General features: G+C 54.1%; 4 protein-coding genes across 4 annotated transcripts; 3 read left to right on the forward strand and 1 right to left on the reverse strand.

The window, feature by feature from the left end:
* Nucleotides 1–210: 210 nt before the first annotated feature.
* On the forward strand, nt 211–3,120 carry COCSUDRAFT_53355 (glyceraldehyde-3-phosphate dehydrogenase; the record flags this gene model as incomplete). Its single annotated transcript, XM_005647973.1, has 9 exons — nt 211–219; nt 681–797; nt 924–1,145; nt 1,272–1,352; nt 1,483–1,566; nt 1,735–1,919; nt 2,100–2,238; nt 2,403–2,489; nt 2,601–3,120. 9 exons carry the CDS (start codon nt 211–213, stop codon nt 2,685–2,687), a joined length of 1,011 nt encoding a protein of 336 aa, XP_005648030.1. The 3' UTR covers nt 2,688–3,120.
* Nucleotides 3,121–3,215: 95 nt separating this feature from the next.
* On the reverse strand, nt 3,216–4,880 carry COCSUDRAFT_63025 (hypothetical protein; the record flags this gene model as incomplete). The annotated part of the gene is made up of 5 exons (XM_005647974.1): nt 3,216–3,381; nt 3,515–3,660; nt 3,787–3,960; nt 4,095–4,301; nt 4,794–4,880. 5 exons carry the CDS (start codon nt 4,878–4,880, stop codon nt 3,216–3,218), a joined length of 780 nt encoding a protein of 259 aa, XP_005648031.1.
* Nucleotides 4,881–5,331: 451 nt separating this feature from the next.
* On the forward strand, nt 5,332–9,714 carry COCSUDRAFT_15317 (WD40 repeat-like protein; the record flags this gene model as incomplete). Its single annotated transcript, XM_005647975.1, has 10 exons — nt 5,332–5,472; nt 5,603–5,887; nt 5,990–6,075; nt 6,196–6,292; nt 6,373–6,455; nt 7,108–7,399; nt 7,573–7,703; nt 8,768–8,877; nt 9,028–9,239; nt 9,526–9,714. Coding segments are annotated over 10 exons (1,626 nt in total), but the record flags the coding sequence as incomplete, so codon positions are not given.
* Nucleotides 9,715–12,481: 2,767 nt separating this feature from the next.
* Nucleotides 12,482–20,066, forward strand: COCSUDRAFT_15132 (putative phosphoenolpyruvate carboxylase; the record flags this gene model as incomplete). Its single annotated transcript, XM_005647976.1, has 24 exons — nt 12,482–12,622; nt 12,700–12,847; nt 12,924–12,966; nt 13,087–13,201; nt 13,298–13,398; nt 13,484–13,596; nt 13,744–13,928; nt 14,091–14,198; nt 14,927–15,191; nt 15,285–15,451; nt 15,542–15,628; nt 15,799–15,964; nt 16,169–16,280; nt 16,398–16,524; nt 16,654–16,797; nt 17,043–17,167; nt 17,462–17,576; nt 17,727–17,837; nt 18,004–18,213; nt 18,532–18,636; nt 18,765–18,860; nt 19,124–19,357; nt 19,665–19,760; nt 19,902–20,066. The coding sequence occupies 24 exons, from the start codon at nt 12,482–12,484 to the stop codon at nt 20,064–20,066; spliced, it is 3,279 nt and encodes a 1,092-aa protein (XP_005648033.1).
* Nucleotides 20,067–20,347: the final 281 nt, after the last annotated feature.

Consider the following 20,347-nt stretch of genomic DNA (forward strand, 5'->3'; position numbering starts at 1 on the left):
AGTCAGCCCACGTGGGTCTGAGGTGGCTTACAACGCAGACTTCCGGAAGGCCAGAGAAAACCTCAGAAAGTGCTGCTCAGCATCGGAAATCTTAGTATATCTTCCTTTGCTTCGGACTTAATTGTTGCTCTTGGTCCACCGAGGTTCATTCGTGCACCGCGCAATCTTTTGCACCTGTCTCCTGTGTGACCTAAGACGCGACAGGCAACGATGGTGAAGGTAAGCTACCGTCCATCCCTTTGATGATTTTTTGCCGGTCTAATATTCATATACACTGTACTCCATTCGTCACCCGTGGCAACGTTATGTTTTGTGTGAATGTGATGTTCTCGAGCACTACGGAGGTTTATATATCAGCCGCCTTGCTTTGTGAGCTGGGAATCAACATTATCATTTTCCCTCGCTTGGTACTCTTAGCAATCTCCTCGAGAGCTTTGACTGTGAATCACCGAAGTAAGCAGTTGACTAGGGCAAGGGTGTCATGCCTTTGCCACCGTCGTCATTTCCTGGTCACAGCTGTCATCATTGGGGTGCTGAGATGCCATTTTTCCACAGTTTTGTTTTGTTTTGCGGGCGCAAGGAATGGCAGTGCAACTGATCGCTGCATGTCAGTCAGGCTCCTCATGTCCTTGGACCTTACTCACAGCTCGTGTTATTGGCATCATGTGCTGACTGAGCAGGTTGGCATCAATGGGTTCGGCCGCATTGGGCGCTTGGTCTTCCGTGCAGCCCAGGCACACCCTGACATGGAAGTCGTGGCGATCAATGACCCCTTCATCGACATTGCCTATGCGAAGGCAAGCACATGATCCCCCTGTATTCCTCTTCTACTTGCCTGACAGCCATGCTCATCCCCTTGATGCTGCCATGTACGACACACATATAAGATGAGCCTGAGGATGTGTCCCGCTTCTGCCGTGCAGTACATGCTCAAGTACGACTCCACCCACGGCCGCTTTGAGGGGGACATCACCGGAGCAGAGGACGAATTCATAGTGAAGGGCAAGAAGGTGACTGTGTTCCAAAGCATGAAGGCGGACGAAATCCCATGGGGCGAGGCCGGCGCAGAGTACATTGTGGAGTCCACCGGTGTCTTCACAGATCTGGCCAAGGCCGGTGCACATCTCAAGGGCGGCGCCAAGAAGGTCCAGAACTCCAATCATTATCATGCACCAAACATTGCTGTGGCTCTCATTGCTGTGCAGTGTTGAAAATGCGATTGTTACATATGCGCTGCTTCTGATGTCACTCTGACGTTGTGGTGTGCCCAGGTCATCATCTCTGCCCCGTCAGCCGATGCACCGATGTTTGTGATGGGCGTGAATGAGACGAAATATGACCCCAAGACCATGGTGCGCTTTCTTGCTTCAACTTCATATCTGTGCAATCAATGCAGGTGACTGTTTGCGGTGCACAGCTAGCCATTGCTCATGGGACACCGCCAGTCTCCTGTGTGCTGATTTACTCTGCATGCTACCACAGAATGTCATCTCCAACGCCTCATGCACAACAAACTGCCTGGCACCTCTGGTGAAGGTCGTCCACAACAAATTCGGCATCAAGGAGGTGTGTAGCAATCTGCAGGCCCTTTCATGTCCTTACCAAGGGCGTTGCAATTCTGCAGATGTTCTTGCCATTAAATAATCCGGTGTCAATTGATGCATGGGCAGCTGCATGTCTGGTGCTTTGCTGTAGTGTGAGTGCAACTGCTCTCACTAGTTCCTTCACATGCAGGGTTTGATGACGACTGTGCACGCCACGACGGCCACTCAGAAGACAGTAGATGGCCCGTCCAAGAAGGATTGGCGTGGCGGCCGCAGCGCAAGCACCAACATCATCCCATCCTCCACCGGAGCAGCCAAAGCCGTAGGCAAGGTCTTCCCGGCCCTCAACGGCAAATTGACAGGCATGGCTTTCAGGTGGGAGTCTCTCCTTAGCAGATTTCTACCTCCCAACAGCAAATCTGGCCTCACATAAATACTGCACAGACTTGTGGTTCTTAGTTTTGCCACGCTGGTGATCCTTTGCAGTTGCCTTGATTGGGCCGATAAAGCTGCGGTGAGCTTTAGGCGCTGAAGTGGGTTTGTTGGCGTGGACAGGGTGCCCACAACAGATGTGTCTGTGGTTGATCTGACCTGTGTCCTGGAGAAGGAGGCCACCTATGCCGAGATCATGGCAGCGCTCAAGGCAGCCTCTGAGAATGAGCTCAAGGGCATCGTGGGCTACACAGAAGAGCAGGTGCGTGTTGCCAAATGTTTCTGTGGTCACAGTCAGAAGTGCATCAAGATCATCAATATTGTTATTACTCTATGCATCTATTGGGTGCACGGAAAGTTGTGCACGCAGAGTGCGGCCCGGATTCCTTTGCCCAGAAATATCAATACTTGTCTGCTCTGATGTAGGTTGTCTCAAGCGACTTCATCACAGACACCCACTCCTCTATTGTGGACGCAAAGGCAGGCATTCAACTGTCACCGACATTTGTCAAGGTGGGCTTCATATCAAGCTCGGTGTTTGGATCTTATTCTCTGTGCATAGTGAACACATGCAGACTTCCTGAAGCTCTAGGTGCGCAGCTAAGATTTTCTCTTGTTGTGCAGCTGATCTCCTGGTACGACAATGAGATGGGCTACAGCACAAGGGTGTGCGACCTGATCCGCTACATTTCTGCCCGCGACGCAGAGTAGGCTTGATCATGTCAGAAGGCTGCAGCTCCACGGCTGCAGCTCTAGGGTGAAGCATCAACTAGGTGTCTTCTGGTGTAGGTTTCCTGCTGGTTCTCATTTGTGTGTGTTGTTCAGGAGTTTGGGTTGTAAATGAGCTTCTCACTTGGCTGGATCTTCTGGCAAACGAGCGTCAAGTAACTAGGTGGTAGAGAGTCTTAGCTTGGTCTGCAGAATGGAGTTCTGAGAATGCATGCTTTGTCCAGAAGCCTTTGATTTCCTACTGAAGTTGGTCATAACAATTGTACCATGTGGCATGGTGTCATGTTAAGGTTTGCAACTGCAGCTGCAGATTCGTGCAGGTAACACTAGGGTCACTGACAATGGCATTTGCAAGAATAGTGCTTTAGCTTGGTAATTTCTGCATCAATCGATTTAATACAGCGGGTTGAGATGGAGTCTGCTCTTGCTATATAGGGTAAAGGAAACGACGAGGGTTCTATCAAATAAGCTAAAACTAGGTGGGATCACTCCGTCAACTACTCTGTGCTACTACTGATCATCATCTTCGTCCTCATCATACCCAAAGTCGGTGGTGAACTGTATATACTGCCCACTGAGCAGGAAGTATGCAGCAATAGCAAGACCAGCGCCAGCAAGCCACATCTGATTGCCGCGCCTCCACTCTTTGTCCTTCGCGCTCAATTCCTTCTTCTCTCTGCAGCATTCCCAAACATGCCCACCTCAGACTAGCCTCATGCCACCAAAGAGTATAACACTATTGCATTCTTTAAGTCAGGCAGAGCAACTCCATCAACAAGACAGCTCCATCAACCAGGGCCGCTGCAGACCTCTGTGCCTGTGAGGATGTGGATGCTTCCTCAGCACGCTGTGCCCAGGCAGTGGATGTCATGGGCGGCGCTGTGGGCAGCGGAGCAGAGAAGACTTCCCGGCTGATGCGTTCTACATAAGCCACAAGTGTTGGATGGCCCGCCAGCTGCAAGTCATGTCTGAATGCTCAATTCCCCTAGATACAATCGCATCTCCATGGTGCACTCCCAGCTAATATTCTGGCACAGAAATAGAGCCCTCATCCTTTTTCAGAATGAGTGTCATAATTCACCTTTTGTCTGAGTTCTGGAGCAGACACTGGCGCGCCATGATGAAAGGCTAAGTGAGCAAAAATGGCGGCATCTAAGCTGCTCGGCCTGCTGCCAAAGAAGTAGCTGCCCTTGACGCTGTTTGACCGCAACTGCTCCTCCAACGCCGCATACACACGACCTGCGTCCTCATAAACCTGCAGTGCATGCCAGACGTTTTGCTGCCTACATCGGTATCAAACAAGCCACAGTGCCAGATGCATGCCAACAGTTGCGATGAAATAATCTTAGCGCACATGTCACAAGTCTCCTAGAGGCTCCCCAAGATCACCTGTGCTTGCGTGGTGCCTTCAAACTTCCGCATGATTGCCCTTCGCTGGTTCCATGGGAGCCAATAATTCAGTGGCAGTGGCAAGCCCGCCGCATATGCCGCCCGTGTATGCCTGTTGTAGCTCTCGGCCTCGCACCATGTTGTGTACAGAGTTGCAGGCTCCAGCTTGGCCTCCACAAGTGCTGTGAAGGCCAACAACTCCGCTTTCTGCAGACATGCTGAGAGATCAGCCAATTGATTAGGCAGATCTTGATACAACAAAGGGGAAGAGGTTGCTCGGCTTGCCTGGACAGCCGAAAGATGTGCATCCAGATCAGAGCCATGGGACTGAAGATACTTTGTAATGGCTCTGGCCGACGCAAACTCGTCCCCCTCGCCCTCAATCAAGTCCAGTCCATGCTCTAAGGCCGGAAGTTGCCCTGCAGGATCAATGTGTGAGTACGTGATCGTATTCTATTGTTCACGTGAGGCTCGCAATGATGACATGTGGCAAGGCCTCACCTGAAGGGGAGGTACTTGAATTTGTGCACTCATCTGCTGAGAACGGTACCCTGCCAAGCCGTAGATGTGCCTGCAAAGAAGGCATGCCAGACAAGTAGTGATTTTTCCCAGCAGGATTTGATTGGATATAGAACAAAAAATATTGTACGCAATACATAAAGGTTTACTGCAGGTAAGGTCACGACTACATAGTGTCACCTCCACTTGGATGCATGCAGCAGAAATTGACGGCAGACCCCAGTTTGGCACCCATTTGTACAGCCTGTACGACGGGGCAGTGTCCATCTAAACGTCAATAAATCCTTTTGAAATCCTCGATGCTTGCAAATCTTCTGATCGTTCTGCATTGCAGAGGCCCAGCAAGCACATGTGCCAGCTCAGCAAGCCGAGGGAGAAGGAGAGCAGATTGATCAGAATGCTAAGGCGAGAGCGATCACAGAAATTTCAGCTTGGTGTTGATAAAAACCGTAAGATATTGACAGCAACAATTTATTTGACGGAGTGATGTAGTATATTATATGGGACACATACAATGTCTGAGCCATGAATGCAGTACGACGGTGACAGCATAATGTTTAGCAGTGATCAGACATCTACGCAGTTCTCACCTGCATTAAGATTCCACAGAGAACTTGGGATCGCACCGAAACGGGTATTTCTTGGTTCTGGTATGCCTTGATCTGCCTCTCTCCCTGTACAAGTGCTTGGCTTGTGCGTTGAGATATGCGCTGTTGTGCAGGAGGCATCTCGCTTCAACGAGACATTTGCCCGGAAGCTTTCGGTGGAGAATGTGCTGCAAGGACACGAAGGATGTGTGAATAGACTTGCATGGAACGAGGAAGGCACTCTCCTTGCGTCTGGATCAGATGACAGAAGGGTAGGATGGGTTTCTTCATTATTCAGCTCTCCGATGTGCTGCCTACATCCCAACGTTCTAAAGCCTCGTGCCTGTCGAGTCATATCTAGGAAGCCCTTTGCAAAGGCTGATTTTCTGAGCTCGTTTGCAGGTGCTCCTGTGGCATTACCCAGACAGCAACCTAGCGCCAGTGGTGCTCAAGACGCCCCACTTGGCAAACATCTTCGGTGTGCGCATCCTGCCATGCTCTGGGAACAGGCGCATTGTGACCGGGGCCATGGACTGCAGTGTCCAGCTGCATGTGCTCGATGCCTCGCCTTCAACGTATGCCAGGGCAAAACGGGAGCAGCGCACTGTGAGATGGGTGCCTGACGAGGGCAATGAGCCCGTTCCCTTGCACACCACCAAGTACCTGTGCCACTCCAAGAGAGTGAAGGTGAGGATGATTCATGTTTGACATTTTCAGTCTTGTCGACACGCCGAGAGCAAGCAATTTGTCAAAAAGTGCACACCCGAGCGCGCTGTGGGGGTCATGAAGGGTGTGGAAGTGGCGCCGCGGGATCCCCATGTCTTCTGGTCTGTGAGCGAAGATGGGGACGTACGGCAGTTTGACACTCGCAGCAGGTGCCACCCATATCATTGCTGCCCTCAGCGCTGTCAGTCTGCAACAGCAGGCAGGGTGAACCCGGGCCGAATGCGGCAAGGCCATGGTGTCTAATCACCTTGAAATGTGTGCAGGACGAGCACACAGGATGAGGAGGAAAGCCCCAATGTGCTCCTGTCCCTGAAGCGCAGCAGTGCAGCTGATGACGTGGAGCTGAAGTGCATGGCTATCAACAAGGTGAGTCTTGCTTCCCACTCACTTTGGCATACCTTGGAGCAAATCTTGAAAGTTCCCAGTATTTTTTGTTCTTGATGCAGGTGAGGCCGAATGAAATGGCAGTGGGAGCGCACGACCAGTACATCCGCATCTTTGACAGGCGCATGCTGTGCACAGGTATGCTGTGCTTTTGCTGATGTAGGAATCCCTTTTGTAGTTCTTGGTAGAATAGCTCACGCGACTGATGCTGGGTGACAGGGCCCCCGAGGAGCGCGCGTGTGTACGCGAAGCCAATGCTCATGCTCGGCCCGCCCCACCTCTGTCTAGGTGAGGCGCAGCCTGTAACGAAGTATGCATGCCATTTTTTGGAACCAAAGAAGCCCTGATGGTCAACAATACATGTTTTATTGCACAGAAGCAATATGTTGTGCCACAAGATTTGTGAATGGTCTCACAGGCGACAAGAAGCGTGGCAGGTCCAGGCAGCACACCACGGGGGTCTCCTTCGGAGCCAGGGGGGACAAGGTAGTGGCATCCTACCATGGCGACCACGCCTACTCCTTTGACATCACACGCAGCTCACAGGAGGCAGCTGAGAGTGCGCTTGCATATCCTGCAGCACCATCCCAGCCGCACCTCAGCAGGCCAGCTGCAAGCAATAGCCACCAGGAGGTGTGCAGCTCTTCGGGCAGAGGCGACAGCGCACAGTTCACCCCCTGCACCTTGGGCAGCGAGTGCGCATCATCTCGCCCTCCTTGTTTTCCTTTAATAATTACAAGGGCTGAAGACTCATCAATGAGAGCCCGTGTGTGGTAATCGAGCTGTATTGGTCACAGGATGGTGGCGCAGCTGTCCAAGAAGGCAGAGGGCTGCAAGAGCGCAGGCAACCACGCCTACTTTGAGAAGGACTTTGCCAAGGCAGTGCGGCTGTACAGCGACGCTATCCATTATGCCCCAGGCTCCGCGCTGCTGTACTCGAACCGCTCTGCGGCATTGCTGGGGCGTGGATGGCAAGGGGACGCTTGGTTCGCTCTTCAGGACTCCGAGCAGGCTCTTCGCATCAACGCCTCCAGCTCCAAGGCTGTCTACCGCCGCATACAGGCCCTCAGAGCTCTTGGCCTGCTCGAGGTGACTTGCCTCCTCTTCCCTGTCCGAAACTTTTCTGCCATGTGGACAAATTTGTGGGAGGGTATTCCAGGAGATGTATCTGTGCTGGGGAATAAGGCTGCGTCAATGCGCTGGATGTATGCACTGGTAGCAGGAAAAGCGTAGATTCCAATGCAGCCGTGCGGAATGTGCAGGAAGCAGCAGCGTCGATGGAGCAGTTTGAGGGCGAATTCCCCGACATGCAGAAGGACGCGAAGCGGCTGCGCGAGACGATCGAGGAGGACCTGGCGGAGGTCCGCAAGAAGGCCGAGCTGCGCCGCACGCAGTCCGCTGCCCGCCGCCGCGCCCAGGCGGAGATGCGCCAAAACGCGGCCCGGCACCGCAGGCGGCAGACAGACGCCACAGCCGACTCGAATGGCGCCGTCGCCGCCACCGCCGCCCCCCGCCCGCCAACCCCCCGGCCCCCTGTGAACCCCTTCCTTGAGGCCAGCATGCACCTGGCAGAGGCGGGGCCTGCGGCAGGGAGTCCGGCAGCCAGCAGCGCGGCGCAGCAGGCAGACTTAGATGCGGGTGCAGAGTTGGGACGCAGGCCTGGCAGAGAGGAGGCCTTCACGTTGGACTCTGCCCGGAGCGGCGAGGGCACACGGAGTGATGGTCCTTCTGCCCTTCTGACGGGCCCAACCAGGCAGCAGCCATCGTCTGCAAGGGAAGTGCCCAGCCACCAGGATAGTGATGAGGTTGTGCCCGGGCCACCCTCCGGGTCTCCACCTGGACCTGGGGGTGATTTCCAAGCAGGCTCTGCAGCAACTCGTGGATCAGTAGAGCGCACAGCCCTGGATAGGGCGCTCTTGGAGTACAGGCAGCATGATAATGGGGATGCGGGAGCATCAAACGCACAGGATAGTCGTTTGCCGTGGGAGGACAACTCGGTGCGCTCTACTCTCACCCACACTTTTGTGAGACAGTTGCAAGGATCAAGTTCTGCATGGGTGCTGCCTGCTTCTGCAATTGCTTTGCCGATTTTGCTGCCAGCTGAACTGATGTCATGTGGCCATGTCCCGCAGGCGGGGGGCCATGGGATGGATGTTGATACTAACCGAGGTGAGGTTGGGGATGGCGTTTTCAACCTACCTGCTGATGTCTGGGAGGCTGACAGTGGAGCAGAGAGTGATGATGAGCCCATGAGCGAGGACGACACGCAAATGTAAGCGCCCAGCAAGCCTCTCTTGTGCACCGCATGTCATTTTAGAATTCAGGGGACATTCTTGCCCAAGGATCGAGTGTCATTTGTCTTTCTGACATGTTGATGAGGTCATGCAGGGATGAGCACGAATTAGAAGTGGAGGTCCTTAGGGACAAGTCCTCATATGCAGCTTTCAGCACTGCGAGTGTGCCGGAGGGGCGGCGCCTATTGCAGCGCTACATGGGCCACTGCAACATCCAGACAGATATCAAGGAAGTGACTTTCCTGGGCGACAACGATGAGCTTGTTGCAGCAGGTGAGCATGAGCAGCCATTCATGAGTTTGCCTCCTGGCAATGCATGCGAAGGTTAATTTGTACCGGGCTCTGGTGGGATTGCCGGTGTATACCTCTCCTGTGCTAATCCTGTGCTATGCATGCCAAGATGAACCTGTCTGATGTGTGCAGGGAGCGATGACGGCCGCATCTTCATCTACGCTGCAAAGAGCGGGCTTCCCATTGTCGCGCTGGAGGCTGATGAGGATGTGGCCAACTGCGTTGCGCCCCACCCGAGTCTGCCGGTGCTGGCGACCTCCGGCATTGAGTCTGCCGTGCGGCTGTGGTCGCCCAAGGGCCCTGCTGTCAACCCCGATCTGTCCCAGGAAGTGGCCGCCAACCAGGTGGACACATTCCCCTTGCCACACTCCTGGCGTACTGTATATTAATAGTACGATTTGTGTACCCACGGCTGGCTGCAGGTTGGCGCTGACAGTGCGGATTTGCATGCTGCAGCCAAGGTCTGTGGGCATTGTGCACCCATGGCTGGCTGTCCTCCCATGCTGACTGTGTGGTTTCTGCTGCTGCAGCCCAGGTCATCTATTCTCTGGGCATTGTATTGTGGGAGAAGCCACTTCAGGGCATTGGGGATGGAGGATGAATGGGTGCATCATGTGTGTGTGCGCGCAGGACCGCATGCGTGCAGGGCCCAGCTTCGGTGCGCGGCTCAACCCGCGGCTGCTGGCGGCCATCACCCAGAACCCAGAGCTGCTGCAGGTCATCATGTCGCGCACGCGAGTGGCCGGCCTCTCCAGCGAGCAGGAGCTTGCAGGCGCGGAGCAGGATCAAGACGGCCCTGGGGCCTGCTCTATCAGCTAGATCGCATGATCAGGAACAAATGAACCCCTGTACATTATGAATGCACTGTGTGCTAGTATGCATTGTAGATGATACCTGTACATTGCGAAACTGTTACTAGCTAGGGACAATTCTGTGGCTGTCTGAAACAAGCTTGCTGCAATGACTGGTATCACAATGTCTGCATCATCAACTTGGCCTTTTAGCAATACATGAGCTCCCTGAAAACCACTTAGTGCCACTAGGACTTCACTGGCCTCTCCTACTCATGTTGATCAGGCAATGAATGTAGATATGTTTGGCACAACATGCATCATGCTATGTTCAAGGGGCCCAGTTTCCATTCGTTCTGACCAAAATCTTGATCATTGAAACATCTGCAAAGAGATCCGCAACTCGTTAAATGCTCCTTGCACTCCTGAAGTGTAGAATGTCCTCTGGAATTGTCATCTGCACCAAGGGGACGATCCTTACAGACAACCACGATGCGGCATGCAAGAGTCTTGCAATATGCTAAGGAACATGACAACAATGGTCAAAAGTGTGTGCCTCACCTCTTTTCTGCTGCAGCGGAGCTTTCCATTTCTGCAAAAGATATGTCAGTTGCTTAATGCTCTGCCTCATATCCACGAAAGCAATCAATGTAGTCCTGGACTAGCTTCTGGATTCTGCTGGCTTCATCAATAAGGAATGAAGCATCCGCTGCACCACTATGTGTCCGCAGAATCTTATCCACCACCTTCTGCAGCACCTTCTTGTACATGTCTTTGTCCAAGACCTGCACAGCTAGAGCTCAGAAACCACATCTTGAAATAACCGAAGCTGAGCTACAGTGCATTCCTGTGGGAAGCATTCACCTGGGAGTGATACAAAGGGTTGAGGATAGCCTGCAGACACAACAAGCCATGAGACCCTGAGTCATTGTCATATTGTGAATTGTCTTTCGTCAAGGATAGCTCATACATGCGTGGGATTGGCGAATCACAGAGCTCGTAGGATTGCCGTGCCTTGACAAAGTGAAGGGTCGCCTGCCTCAATTCTTCCTCCCCTAAGCTGACTTGAACTTCACCGCGCTCTTTGTGCGATGAAATGGGAGAAATCTCCCTCTCATCATGGCTATCTGATTCGGCGCCAGAGGCAGCTTCCCAATCAATGTCTGCAGTCTTCAGCACTAGCGCCGGACTCTTGATCGCACTCCCATCCACTTTGCTTCGCTTTGCCTTGTCCGCATCTAGACTGGCTGGCAGGCTCTTTCGTTTGACTGGACAATCTTCTGGATGTTGCTCAGGATTGCTCTTTTCAGCTCCTTCAGACTCTGGATCATTCTTCGGATCCGATGGAACATGTGTCTCTGCCTTGGTTTCTTCACGGGCAGCCTGCGGCAATGCCTCTGTGGGCAGGAATGCGTGGTCTGCAGAAGTGCGCGCAGCCTTATTCATGTACACCTGTGATTAGCAAGTTTAATGAGAGCGGACTGACGCCACCATTTTTTACATTGGATCGTTTGTGCACCAACCCACTGTCTTACAGGAGGTCAGCAATGAAATGCTACCTGCTTGCTGGAAGCACTCCTGAAGATACTGAGCTCCTGAGCCAGAGCTGCAGAGACGGCATTTCTTCGCGCAGATGCTGCCTCTAGTTGCCTCACTCCCTCTACACTGACTTCAATGCCAGCTTGCTCCAGAAGGTTAGCCAAGTGCTGGCCTGCCAGACGATCGGCCACTCCCTGCAAATAGGGTGATCCAGCATGCTATGAGGTGTTTTGGGATGACAGCGTTTATTGTCATTTTTGTGACGCAAGAAAATGAGCATCGTTCCATTGACAGGCATGCATGGTGGGACAAGCGGCATATGCAGACCTGACGGGCTACGCGCGGTATACTAGAGCGTGGAACATACTGCACTATTGGGCGCTCATGTACCGTCAGCCCGTCATGGATCAACCTCTCGGCAAGCATTCCAGACAGAGGCTGTCTGCCTTCTGCACGTGCTGCTGTCTGGGTGGCGCTCGGGGCTTCTGTGTATGTTGAGTTGCTAGGAGCCTCAGGGAGCTCGTCTTCTTGCTCTGAGCAAGCTTGTTGTGCCGCTCTGAGTATCAATTCCCTGCTGTTGAGTCCAAAACTGGGTGCTGAAGTGGTTGCGTTCAGCAATGCCTCAACCTCTTCGAGCCCTGATCCAGCTTGTGATTCCATTTCAGTATTTTACAAGGCCTTTAAGAGACAAATCACGATTTATAAAGAGTGATGGGCACAAGGAGTGATCAGATCTGGTTGATCAGGTAAGAATTTCAGTGGCTAACTTGCGAGAAAAGGGTGAAAATTGTCAAGCTGATCAGCAATGCCCAATCCTCAAATAAAATTGATTGCCATGAGATCCCACTGAAGCAAAGACTTGGCTCCCATCGCAAGGGCAGCTGCTGAGTCATCGCCATCGATGATGTCCAAATCTGGCATCGCAGCACGGCGCAGGCATCCAGATGAAGCATCTTCAGCAATGCGGACGCGGGATTCGAGATATTGGCTTGCTCGCTAAGATACCACAAAGAACAATCGTTCCTGACTGTTTTCCCGAGTGCCTTCTTTCACTTGTTTTGGTTCCTTCCCCAAACCTTACTTCGGACTTGCATCACCCGTTTGCAAACGTCGTAAAGACGATACCATCTTAGATCTGTCGCCGAGGCACAATGGAAGCGTTTGAAGACTTTCATTTCGCAGTGGTGCGTTCGGTGCCCTGCAACCGTACGTAAACTGCAAGTAGCCGCCATGCGATGCCTCATCTTCGCCTCTTGATGAGCTGTCATGTACTGCAGGAGTACCCCCTTGCTCCTCTTGAGGAGGATTGCAAGCTGTTAGGTTCCCTTTTGGATGACTGTCTACGAATCGAAGTGGGGGATCACCTATTCTCAAAGGCAAGTACTAGATTCAATGCCGTGGCGTTATTGAGCCAAGTACTATTGCTTTTCATCCTTCCCCCTTTTGCATTCTGACATGGCATGAATGTGGACAGCTGGAAACCGTTCGTACTCTGGCACACTGCGCTTCTGGACTTTCCCAAAAGGGCGACAAGGAAGCATCCAACTACCTGTCTGAACGTATGGCGGACGAGCTGAAGGGCCTGCCTCTGGATGAAGCAGTTCCACTCACTCGCGCCTGTGGTAAGCCTGTTTCCCGCATGGCTCATGCAGTTCCTTGGGATGTCAACTTCCTGCTGACCGTGGTTGTCTGCCGCAGGACACTACCTCAACTTGACACAGATAGCCGAGACTCACCACAGGTGCATGTCGACCGAAACGTGCAAATTGATACAGCTTGTCCGTACTCCACATGCTGCTTGGACTACATTTTCCCCCGCACTATGACCCCGCACTATGATAAAGAGCTGGTGATGTTGCAGTGTGAGGACTAGCAGAATTGAGGGAGTCGCTACGAAGACATTCGATGAGGTCTTTGGGCAGCTCATATCTCAAGGATGGACACAGGACCAACTGTTTGAGGCGGTGTGCAAGCAGGTGCGTGTACAACTAGCAGCCTGTTGCCCAGCTTATGGGTCCCCAAACAAATGTTGAAGGATTTTCTGATATACCACTGTCTGTTGATCGACACAGAGGACAGAGGTGGTCTTGACGGCACATCCCACGCAAGTCAACAGGCGGACTCTCCAGTACAAGCACACGCGCATAGCCGCCCTGCTTGCACAGAACGACAGGTGACCTCCTCGTGTCAGACCTTCTACAACACAGCAGATACCGACGTGCACAAGACGGCTGAGATGTTCTCCCTTGCTGCTCCAGGCCAGATACCACGCAGGAGGAGAAGGAGAACACAATAGCCGACATCGTTCGGGAGATCACATCGCTGTGGCAGACGGATGAGCTCAGAAGGCACAAGCCCACGCCAGTGGATGGTGAGCGCCTCCTCAGGTTCCTCACGAGACAGGCCTTCGAGCAAGCTTGCCTTGCCTTATGGCACAGCAGATATAAGGAAGCTTGAGAGCGTTTGAGTGGCAGACAGAATCGTTGGTGGATTCTGATGGTGCAATGGCGCTGTGCAGAGGCGCGCGGAGGATTGCATATAGTGGAGCAATCGCTGTGGGCGGCGGTGCCAAGTTTCCTGCGGCGGCTGAGCGCCGCGCTGAAGAAGCACACCGGGCGGGAGCTGCCCATCGGCCCGGCACCCCTCAACTTCGGCTCCTGGATGGGCGGAGACCGGGATGGCAACCCAAACGTCACCGCCTCTGTGCGTGCTGGCCCCTGCTCCTGCTTCTCTGCTGCTCACACAATTTAGGGGCACTTGATCTGGGATTTTTAACAATCAAGACATCTAATAGCACCTGCATAGGAAAATGGTGGAGGGTAGGGGCCACAGCATGAGCTCATGTGTGTTCCTGTTGGAGTGCAGGTGACACACAAAGTGGCCTGCCTTGCGCGCTGGATGGCCGCTGACCTGTACCTGCGCGAGGTGGACGTGCTGCGTTTCGAGCTCTCCCAGAACCACGCCTCAGACGAGGTGCTTACCCCCTTCTAGCTGCTTGTGAACAGCTGTGTGCCTGTGTCAGACAGGGATACTAACTACTTCGGGGGTTGTATTATCAATCCTGCATCTCAAAAACATCTAGAGCGGCTGCACTGAATATTTATTGCGGAATAGGTGTGGCGCATGGCAAAGGAGATCACAGAGTCGCACCAAGCCGATGGCCACACAGCGCCCCCAGCAACGGGGAATGGCGACCTGGCGACTCCAAGCGCCCCCCTCAGGCACTACGCGCGCTCTCGCGGCGAGGGCAGCAGCCTAGCAGCAGCCTCAGATGGCAATCTGGCCGCCAAGGTCTGCCACCCGGACACCTTGAACATGCTCTTTGGCGCCCATGTGACCAGCCCAGCCTGCAGCTGTCGACAGTGATGTGTACCTGGGCTGAGAAGTTTGATGGGCGCATGCAGATGCGGGTGACCCACCGCTTTGCGCCACAGAGGCAGATGGACGGCCATGACACCACCCACGACCCTGCAGGCATGCCAATTGCGCCGGGGATGGGGCCATTCATCCTGCGATCTGACGGCCAGCGCATGGAGGTGGGCTCTGTTTGAACACCCGGGCAAAAGTTTAAATATCCTGATAGCAACCCCCAGCATGCTCAGACTTATTTTTAAGCCAGTGCGATCTCAAGGAGAACGGGAAGCGTGGTTTCATTAATAGTAAACAAGTGTGTGATGTGTTGTCCTTTTGTGTGGCAACAGGTTGGCTCTCCGCCGTCAGAGCTGATCTGGAGTCCGACCGCAGCGGACGCTTCAAGGAGCAACTCCCTTGACATGAGTGCACCTCACACACCCATGCGCGGCAACTCCTCAACAGACCACTCTTCAGCTTCCTCACCAAACCTCGTGCCCTCCTCTCCTAAGGCAAGCCTCATCCTGCATAATCCTTCCTTGCCTGTGAAACTCTATTTTAAGAATAGCAATCACCTTACTGAGAGCACATCCTCGGTGCAGCCCCAGCTGGGGGGTATGTTTTGAGGCTCAGCTGCTTTGCTGCACATGCAGGCGAATGGGAATGGGAATGGGAGCTCGGGCGGAATGCGAGCATCCAGCAGTGCAGATTTAAAGCAGCAGGCGTTCGCAGCTGGAGTGCAGAAGAGCGCCCTATCTGACTCCCTGTCATGGCGCCTGGACAGCCACGGCAAAGCTGTGTCACCCGACACCATCAAAAAGAGGGGCCTGAAGGTGACCAGTGCTACCCTGTGTGCCTCTAAACCATTTCATACTGTAGCTCATATGCATTTGTGTCAGGCGTCATGCCTGCTGCGGATCCAATTTACGGCATGAGCCTGTTGACAGTCTTGTGGTGTGCGACAGGCTGCAAGGTACCACAAAACTTCCATTGACGCACTGCTCCATCCCAGGCACCATGGCGCCACGCCCTACAGGATTGTCCTCGGAGACGTGAGTGCCCTGCCACACAAGCACCTTTTGCATGCCTTTTGGATGTCTAAAATTGCATCACCATGGAGGAGCCTTGCTTGTATGTGCACGCCGAGTTGACGGGGACTCTGGAGGGGAGAAGAGGAAACAGAAGTGGAAGATCAAGAAGAGGCCTGGCGCGGTGTGTGCAGGTGCGACAGAAGCTGGTGAACACGCGCAAGCGCATGGAGGACATTCTGCAGGGTGGCCTGCAGAATGACGACGATGAGGGGTACGAGACCACGGATGCCCTCGCGCAGCCCCTCCTCTCCTGCTACTGGTCCCTCTGGGAATGCGGCAGCGGCATCGTCGCCGAAGGTGCTAATAAAACTCATGTCTGCTAATATACGCCACTTGCTATCACGCTGCATAGCCCTTTATCTTATGCAGGGCATGTATTTCAATGTCTGTTTTGCAACCTACACCAGGCCTCGCGGGCTGTCTTGCCCATGTGAGAGGAAACAAAGCCTGAAGAGTTGCATTCCCAGCGTCAAGGAAGTGAAAATAGCCTTTTGTGCACAGGGCGGCTGCTGGACCTGCTGAGGCGTCTGTCCTGCTTCGGCCTGGGCCTGATGAAGATGGACCTGCGGCAGGAGAGCAGCCGCCACACCGACGCCCTCGGAGCCGTCACCAAGTGCGTGCTTCCTTCCACTGACTCTCCCATCCCCACACCCCTGAAGCAGCGCTTTGATGATTCATCACTCACATCCAAGCTGCATTGATTCGATGTGGAGGTATATGGTTGGTGCAGGTACCTGGGCGTTGGCGACTACAGCAACTGGAACGAGGACGAGCGCATTGCCTGGCTGGTGCAAGAGCTGGAGAGCAAGCGCCCGCTGGTGCCTCCTTCCATGCCCATGACCAGCGAGGTCAAGGAGGTGGGTTCTTTGGTGCCCCTGCAGCCTGCCACATTATCCAAATTTTTGTTATTCGCTTATGTGTGCCTGTCAAATCATGAAACAAACTGCAGAAGTGCAGGATTCAGCTGTGTGGAGTGTGGCTTGCAGGTGATAGACACGCTGAAGGTGGCGGCAGAGGTGGGGCCGGAGAGCGTATCTGCATATGTCATCTCCATGGCCACGCACGCATCGGACGTGCTCGCTGTTGAGCTCCTCAAGCGAGAGGCCTGGCTCATGGTGGGCACTGATACCGTTCTCCTGCATTTTTTATTGCCACATGTACGCATCATTGCGCCTTTGCGCCAATCGATGTAGCAAGGACCAACCGCATGCCCACAGATATAAGCACGGGCACTGGGGAGAAGAAGGTGTGTGAGCAGCCACTAAAGTAGTAATACTCACTAGTCCTGGTATTTGCTTCTTATGAGTATTTATTATGAGTATTTATTCCTGGGTTGCAGGCGGCCGCGGACCGCACGAGCAGCCGCCACAAGGAGGCGCAGCCGTTGCCGCTGGTGCCGCTGCGGGTGGTGCCGCTGTTTGAGACGCTGGACGACCTGGACAACGCCGGCGCCGCACTCAAGCGCCTCATCAACCTGCCCTGGTACCGTAAGCAGCTCAGGTGCGGCGCATCACAGCCCCGCCATGCTGTACTTGCCACATGAAAGCTTGTGACCGTTGCATGCAAGGTTGTGCTTGTCACGGATGCGAGTTGCATCATGGTAATCCTGGGCCGGAGGATATTTCCCTTTGGAATTGTGAGTCATCTCATCTCCCACCTCTGGCGCTGGCTCTGCCTTGATATTTGCGTTCCTCCTCTCTATGCAGGGAAAATCAAGTGATTTTGGAAGTGTGTGGGTCCATGAGATGTGCGCAAGGTTGCAGAATGTGAGGATTGGTGAGTGTGTGGCGCCAGGGAGCTGCATGGGGACCATCAGGAGGTGATGCTAGGCTACAGCGACTCCGGCAAGGATGCCGGTCGCCTCGCCGCCGCCTGGGCCCTCTACAAGTGCCAGGAGCAGCTCGTCCAGGTGCTGCACTCCCTCGTTGCGCCTAGCACCCTGCATGTAGCCTCAAAATCTTCATCGAAAAAGCACATTGCCTTACTGCCCCTTCCATTGGTCAGTGTCACCAGTGTCCCAGCGCGGCTGGTGTCTGAGGCATCCGCTTAAAACGGGCAGGTGTGCAAGGAGGCCGGGGTGCAGCTGACGCTGTTCCACGGCCGCGGCGGCACGGTTGGGCGCGGGGGCGGCCCCTCCCACCTGGCCATCCAGTCTCAGCCGCCCGGCAGCGTGCAGGGCAGCCTCCGCATCACCGAGCAGGCGAGCTCCTCAATTCTCAGCAGCTCTACTGCATTGCTGCAATGGGGGGAGCAGAATCACCGTCTTTTTTTCACCTTGACTGTCATCAGCAGGATTTACATGTCCTCAAAGTCAAGTTCTTTGCCATGGTGAGAAGGACTTTGTGGTGATGAGGTATGGGCTGTGTGTGCAGGGGGAGATGGTGCAGACGAAGTTTGGCATACCGGCGGTGGCGGGGCGGCAGATGGAGGTGCTGAGCACGGCGGTGCTGCTGGCCACGCTGTCCCCGCCCAAGCCCCCGCGCAAGGCCGAGTGGCGCAGCCTCATGGACCAGCTCTCCAAAATATCATGCGAGGCCTACCGCTCTGTGCGTGCTTCTCCTGCTCCCTTGCTTGCAAAACGTCGGAATACCCCAACACACCGTAGAAGTCTTTTAGCCGAATGACAATTCCGTGTAGGCCAATGGGTCATGGTTTCAGCATGGTGGGCATAGGAAGGCCTGCCTTTGCTAGAACGGCGACCCAGCACTAGAGGCGAACTGGACACTACCTGCTTTTGATTTAAAGGGCTTGTGACAGAGGTCCTCATGAGTCTCCAAGGCGAAAGCTATTATTATTGTACGAAGGGTTTTGAGGGACAACAAGGCAGTCTGGGCCTGACAAAAGAATGGGTGTGTCGGGCGCAGTTTGTGTTCCAGCACCCGGACTTTGTGCCGTACTTCCGCGCAGCCACGCCCGAGGAGGAGCTGGCCAACCTCAACATCGGCAGCCGCCCCAGCCGCCGCAAAACGGTACTTTTGAGATTCCAAGCAACAGTTCCCACCTTACTAAATCCGATGGACCTCTCAGTTGCTCCTGACCTGTACTGCGGCAAGCAGGATTGTGCGTACCAGGGCTGAGAAAGGTGGTGGGCACACAGGGCGGTGGTGTGGAGACGCTGCGAGCGATCCCCTGGATCTTTGCATGGACGCAGACGCGCCTCGTGCTGCCTGCCTGGCTGGGCGTGGGCACTGCCGTGCAGGCGCTGACGGAGCAGGCACGCCCAATCCGCTATTTTCCTGCTGGTCTTCCTTGCGCTTGCGCAGTCTTGACGCTTTTAAATGACCTGAAGTCACGTCCATGCTGTGCATGTGACCACACAGTGTTACCGATCCTGGTGTTCAGTCCAATTCATGTACCAAAAGACACTGTGCAGCCCAGCTGGATAACCAAGCAAATCTCCTGGAGCGAGACGTGTGGCTCAGAGGGTCGCAGAATTGATGGACGCGGAGAAGAGAGAATCAACATGTTGCACGTGCTACTGTGCAGGGCAAGAGGGCGGATCTGAGGGAGATGTACCAGGAGTGGCCCTTCTTCCAGTCGACCATCGACCTGATAGAGATGATCCTGGCCAAGGCGGACATGCGCATCGCCGCGCTGTACGATGAGCACCTGGTGCACAACCCATCCCAACGCGCTCTTGGCGCAGTCATCCGTGAACGCTTCATGGCCACCGTCCACGCCGTCCTGCAGGTGCTTGGCTTTCACCACACCGCACCGCTCCCTCCCCGCGGCCCATGCTCGCTCACTTGCCAAGTGCATCTTGCCTTGAACCTGCCATCCTTGTAAGCAGGGTGCTGAGGGGACGCCTGCTACCTGTCACATCGTTCTATGAATTCGACCTGACTGTTGTGCTCGCTACTCAAAGATTATGATTGCTGCCAGACAAGGAACAACATGTTCTGATGCAAGGAGTTGTGCTGTGCTGGACAGTCCAAGTTTGTGAGGGAGGCTCTCGGACAGGATCGATGTCTGACTGGTAAGATGGTGCTTGCTGCAGGTGACGGGGCATCAGCACCTGTGCCAGAACAACCCCACTCTGCGCAGGCTGATCGAGATGCGCAACCCCTACATCGACCCCATCAACATTCTCCAGGTGCTGCCCACCCTCTTGCCCAACATCTTTGCATCGCTGGCTCTTTTTATGTCTGGAAATAAAAATGTTCTTTCCCGCTTCTGCAGCCGTTCAGTGTGCCCAACGGTCTGTCATCTGAAGGGGGTGCCTTGCCACGTCTAGGTGGAGATTTTGCGGCGACTGAGGGAAGACCCCGAGGACCGCTCCCTCCGAGATGCGCTGCTGGTCACCATCAATGGCATTGCTGCAGGTATGCGCTCTTCCTCTATGTCTCGATCACCACTTGCAGACCTTGCGCCATGCAATTTTATGCTGTTTTCAGAATGACAAAAGTTTTCCACGGCGAAAGTACAGGGCATGTCAAGAATGGTACAGATTATCTGTCTTGTCTGACGCAGGCATGAGAAACACAGGGTAGGAAGTAAATGGCCCCAAGGCCCACCTCAGTTGGTCCTTTCAGCTCACTCTAGAATTGAGCTGTGGAGAGATCAACTGGATCCAGTAGATACTCAGATACGGGTTTAACAGTTTTCTTCGTTGCTGTGACTTCTGCTAAGCATTGAATGCAGTCAGATAAGCGCGCATGCGCTGCGAAGCTCAGAATACAA

This window comes from Coccomyxa subellipsoidea (genome assembly GCF_000258705.1).
Source record: "Coccomyxa subellipsoidea C-169, whole genome shotgun sequence".
NCBI classification, from domain to species: domain Eukaryota; kingdom Viridiplantae; phylum Chlorophyta; class Trebouxiophyceae; family Coccomyxaceae; genus Coccomyxa; species Coccomyxa subellipsoidea.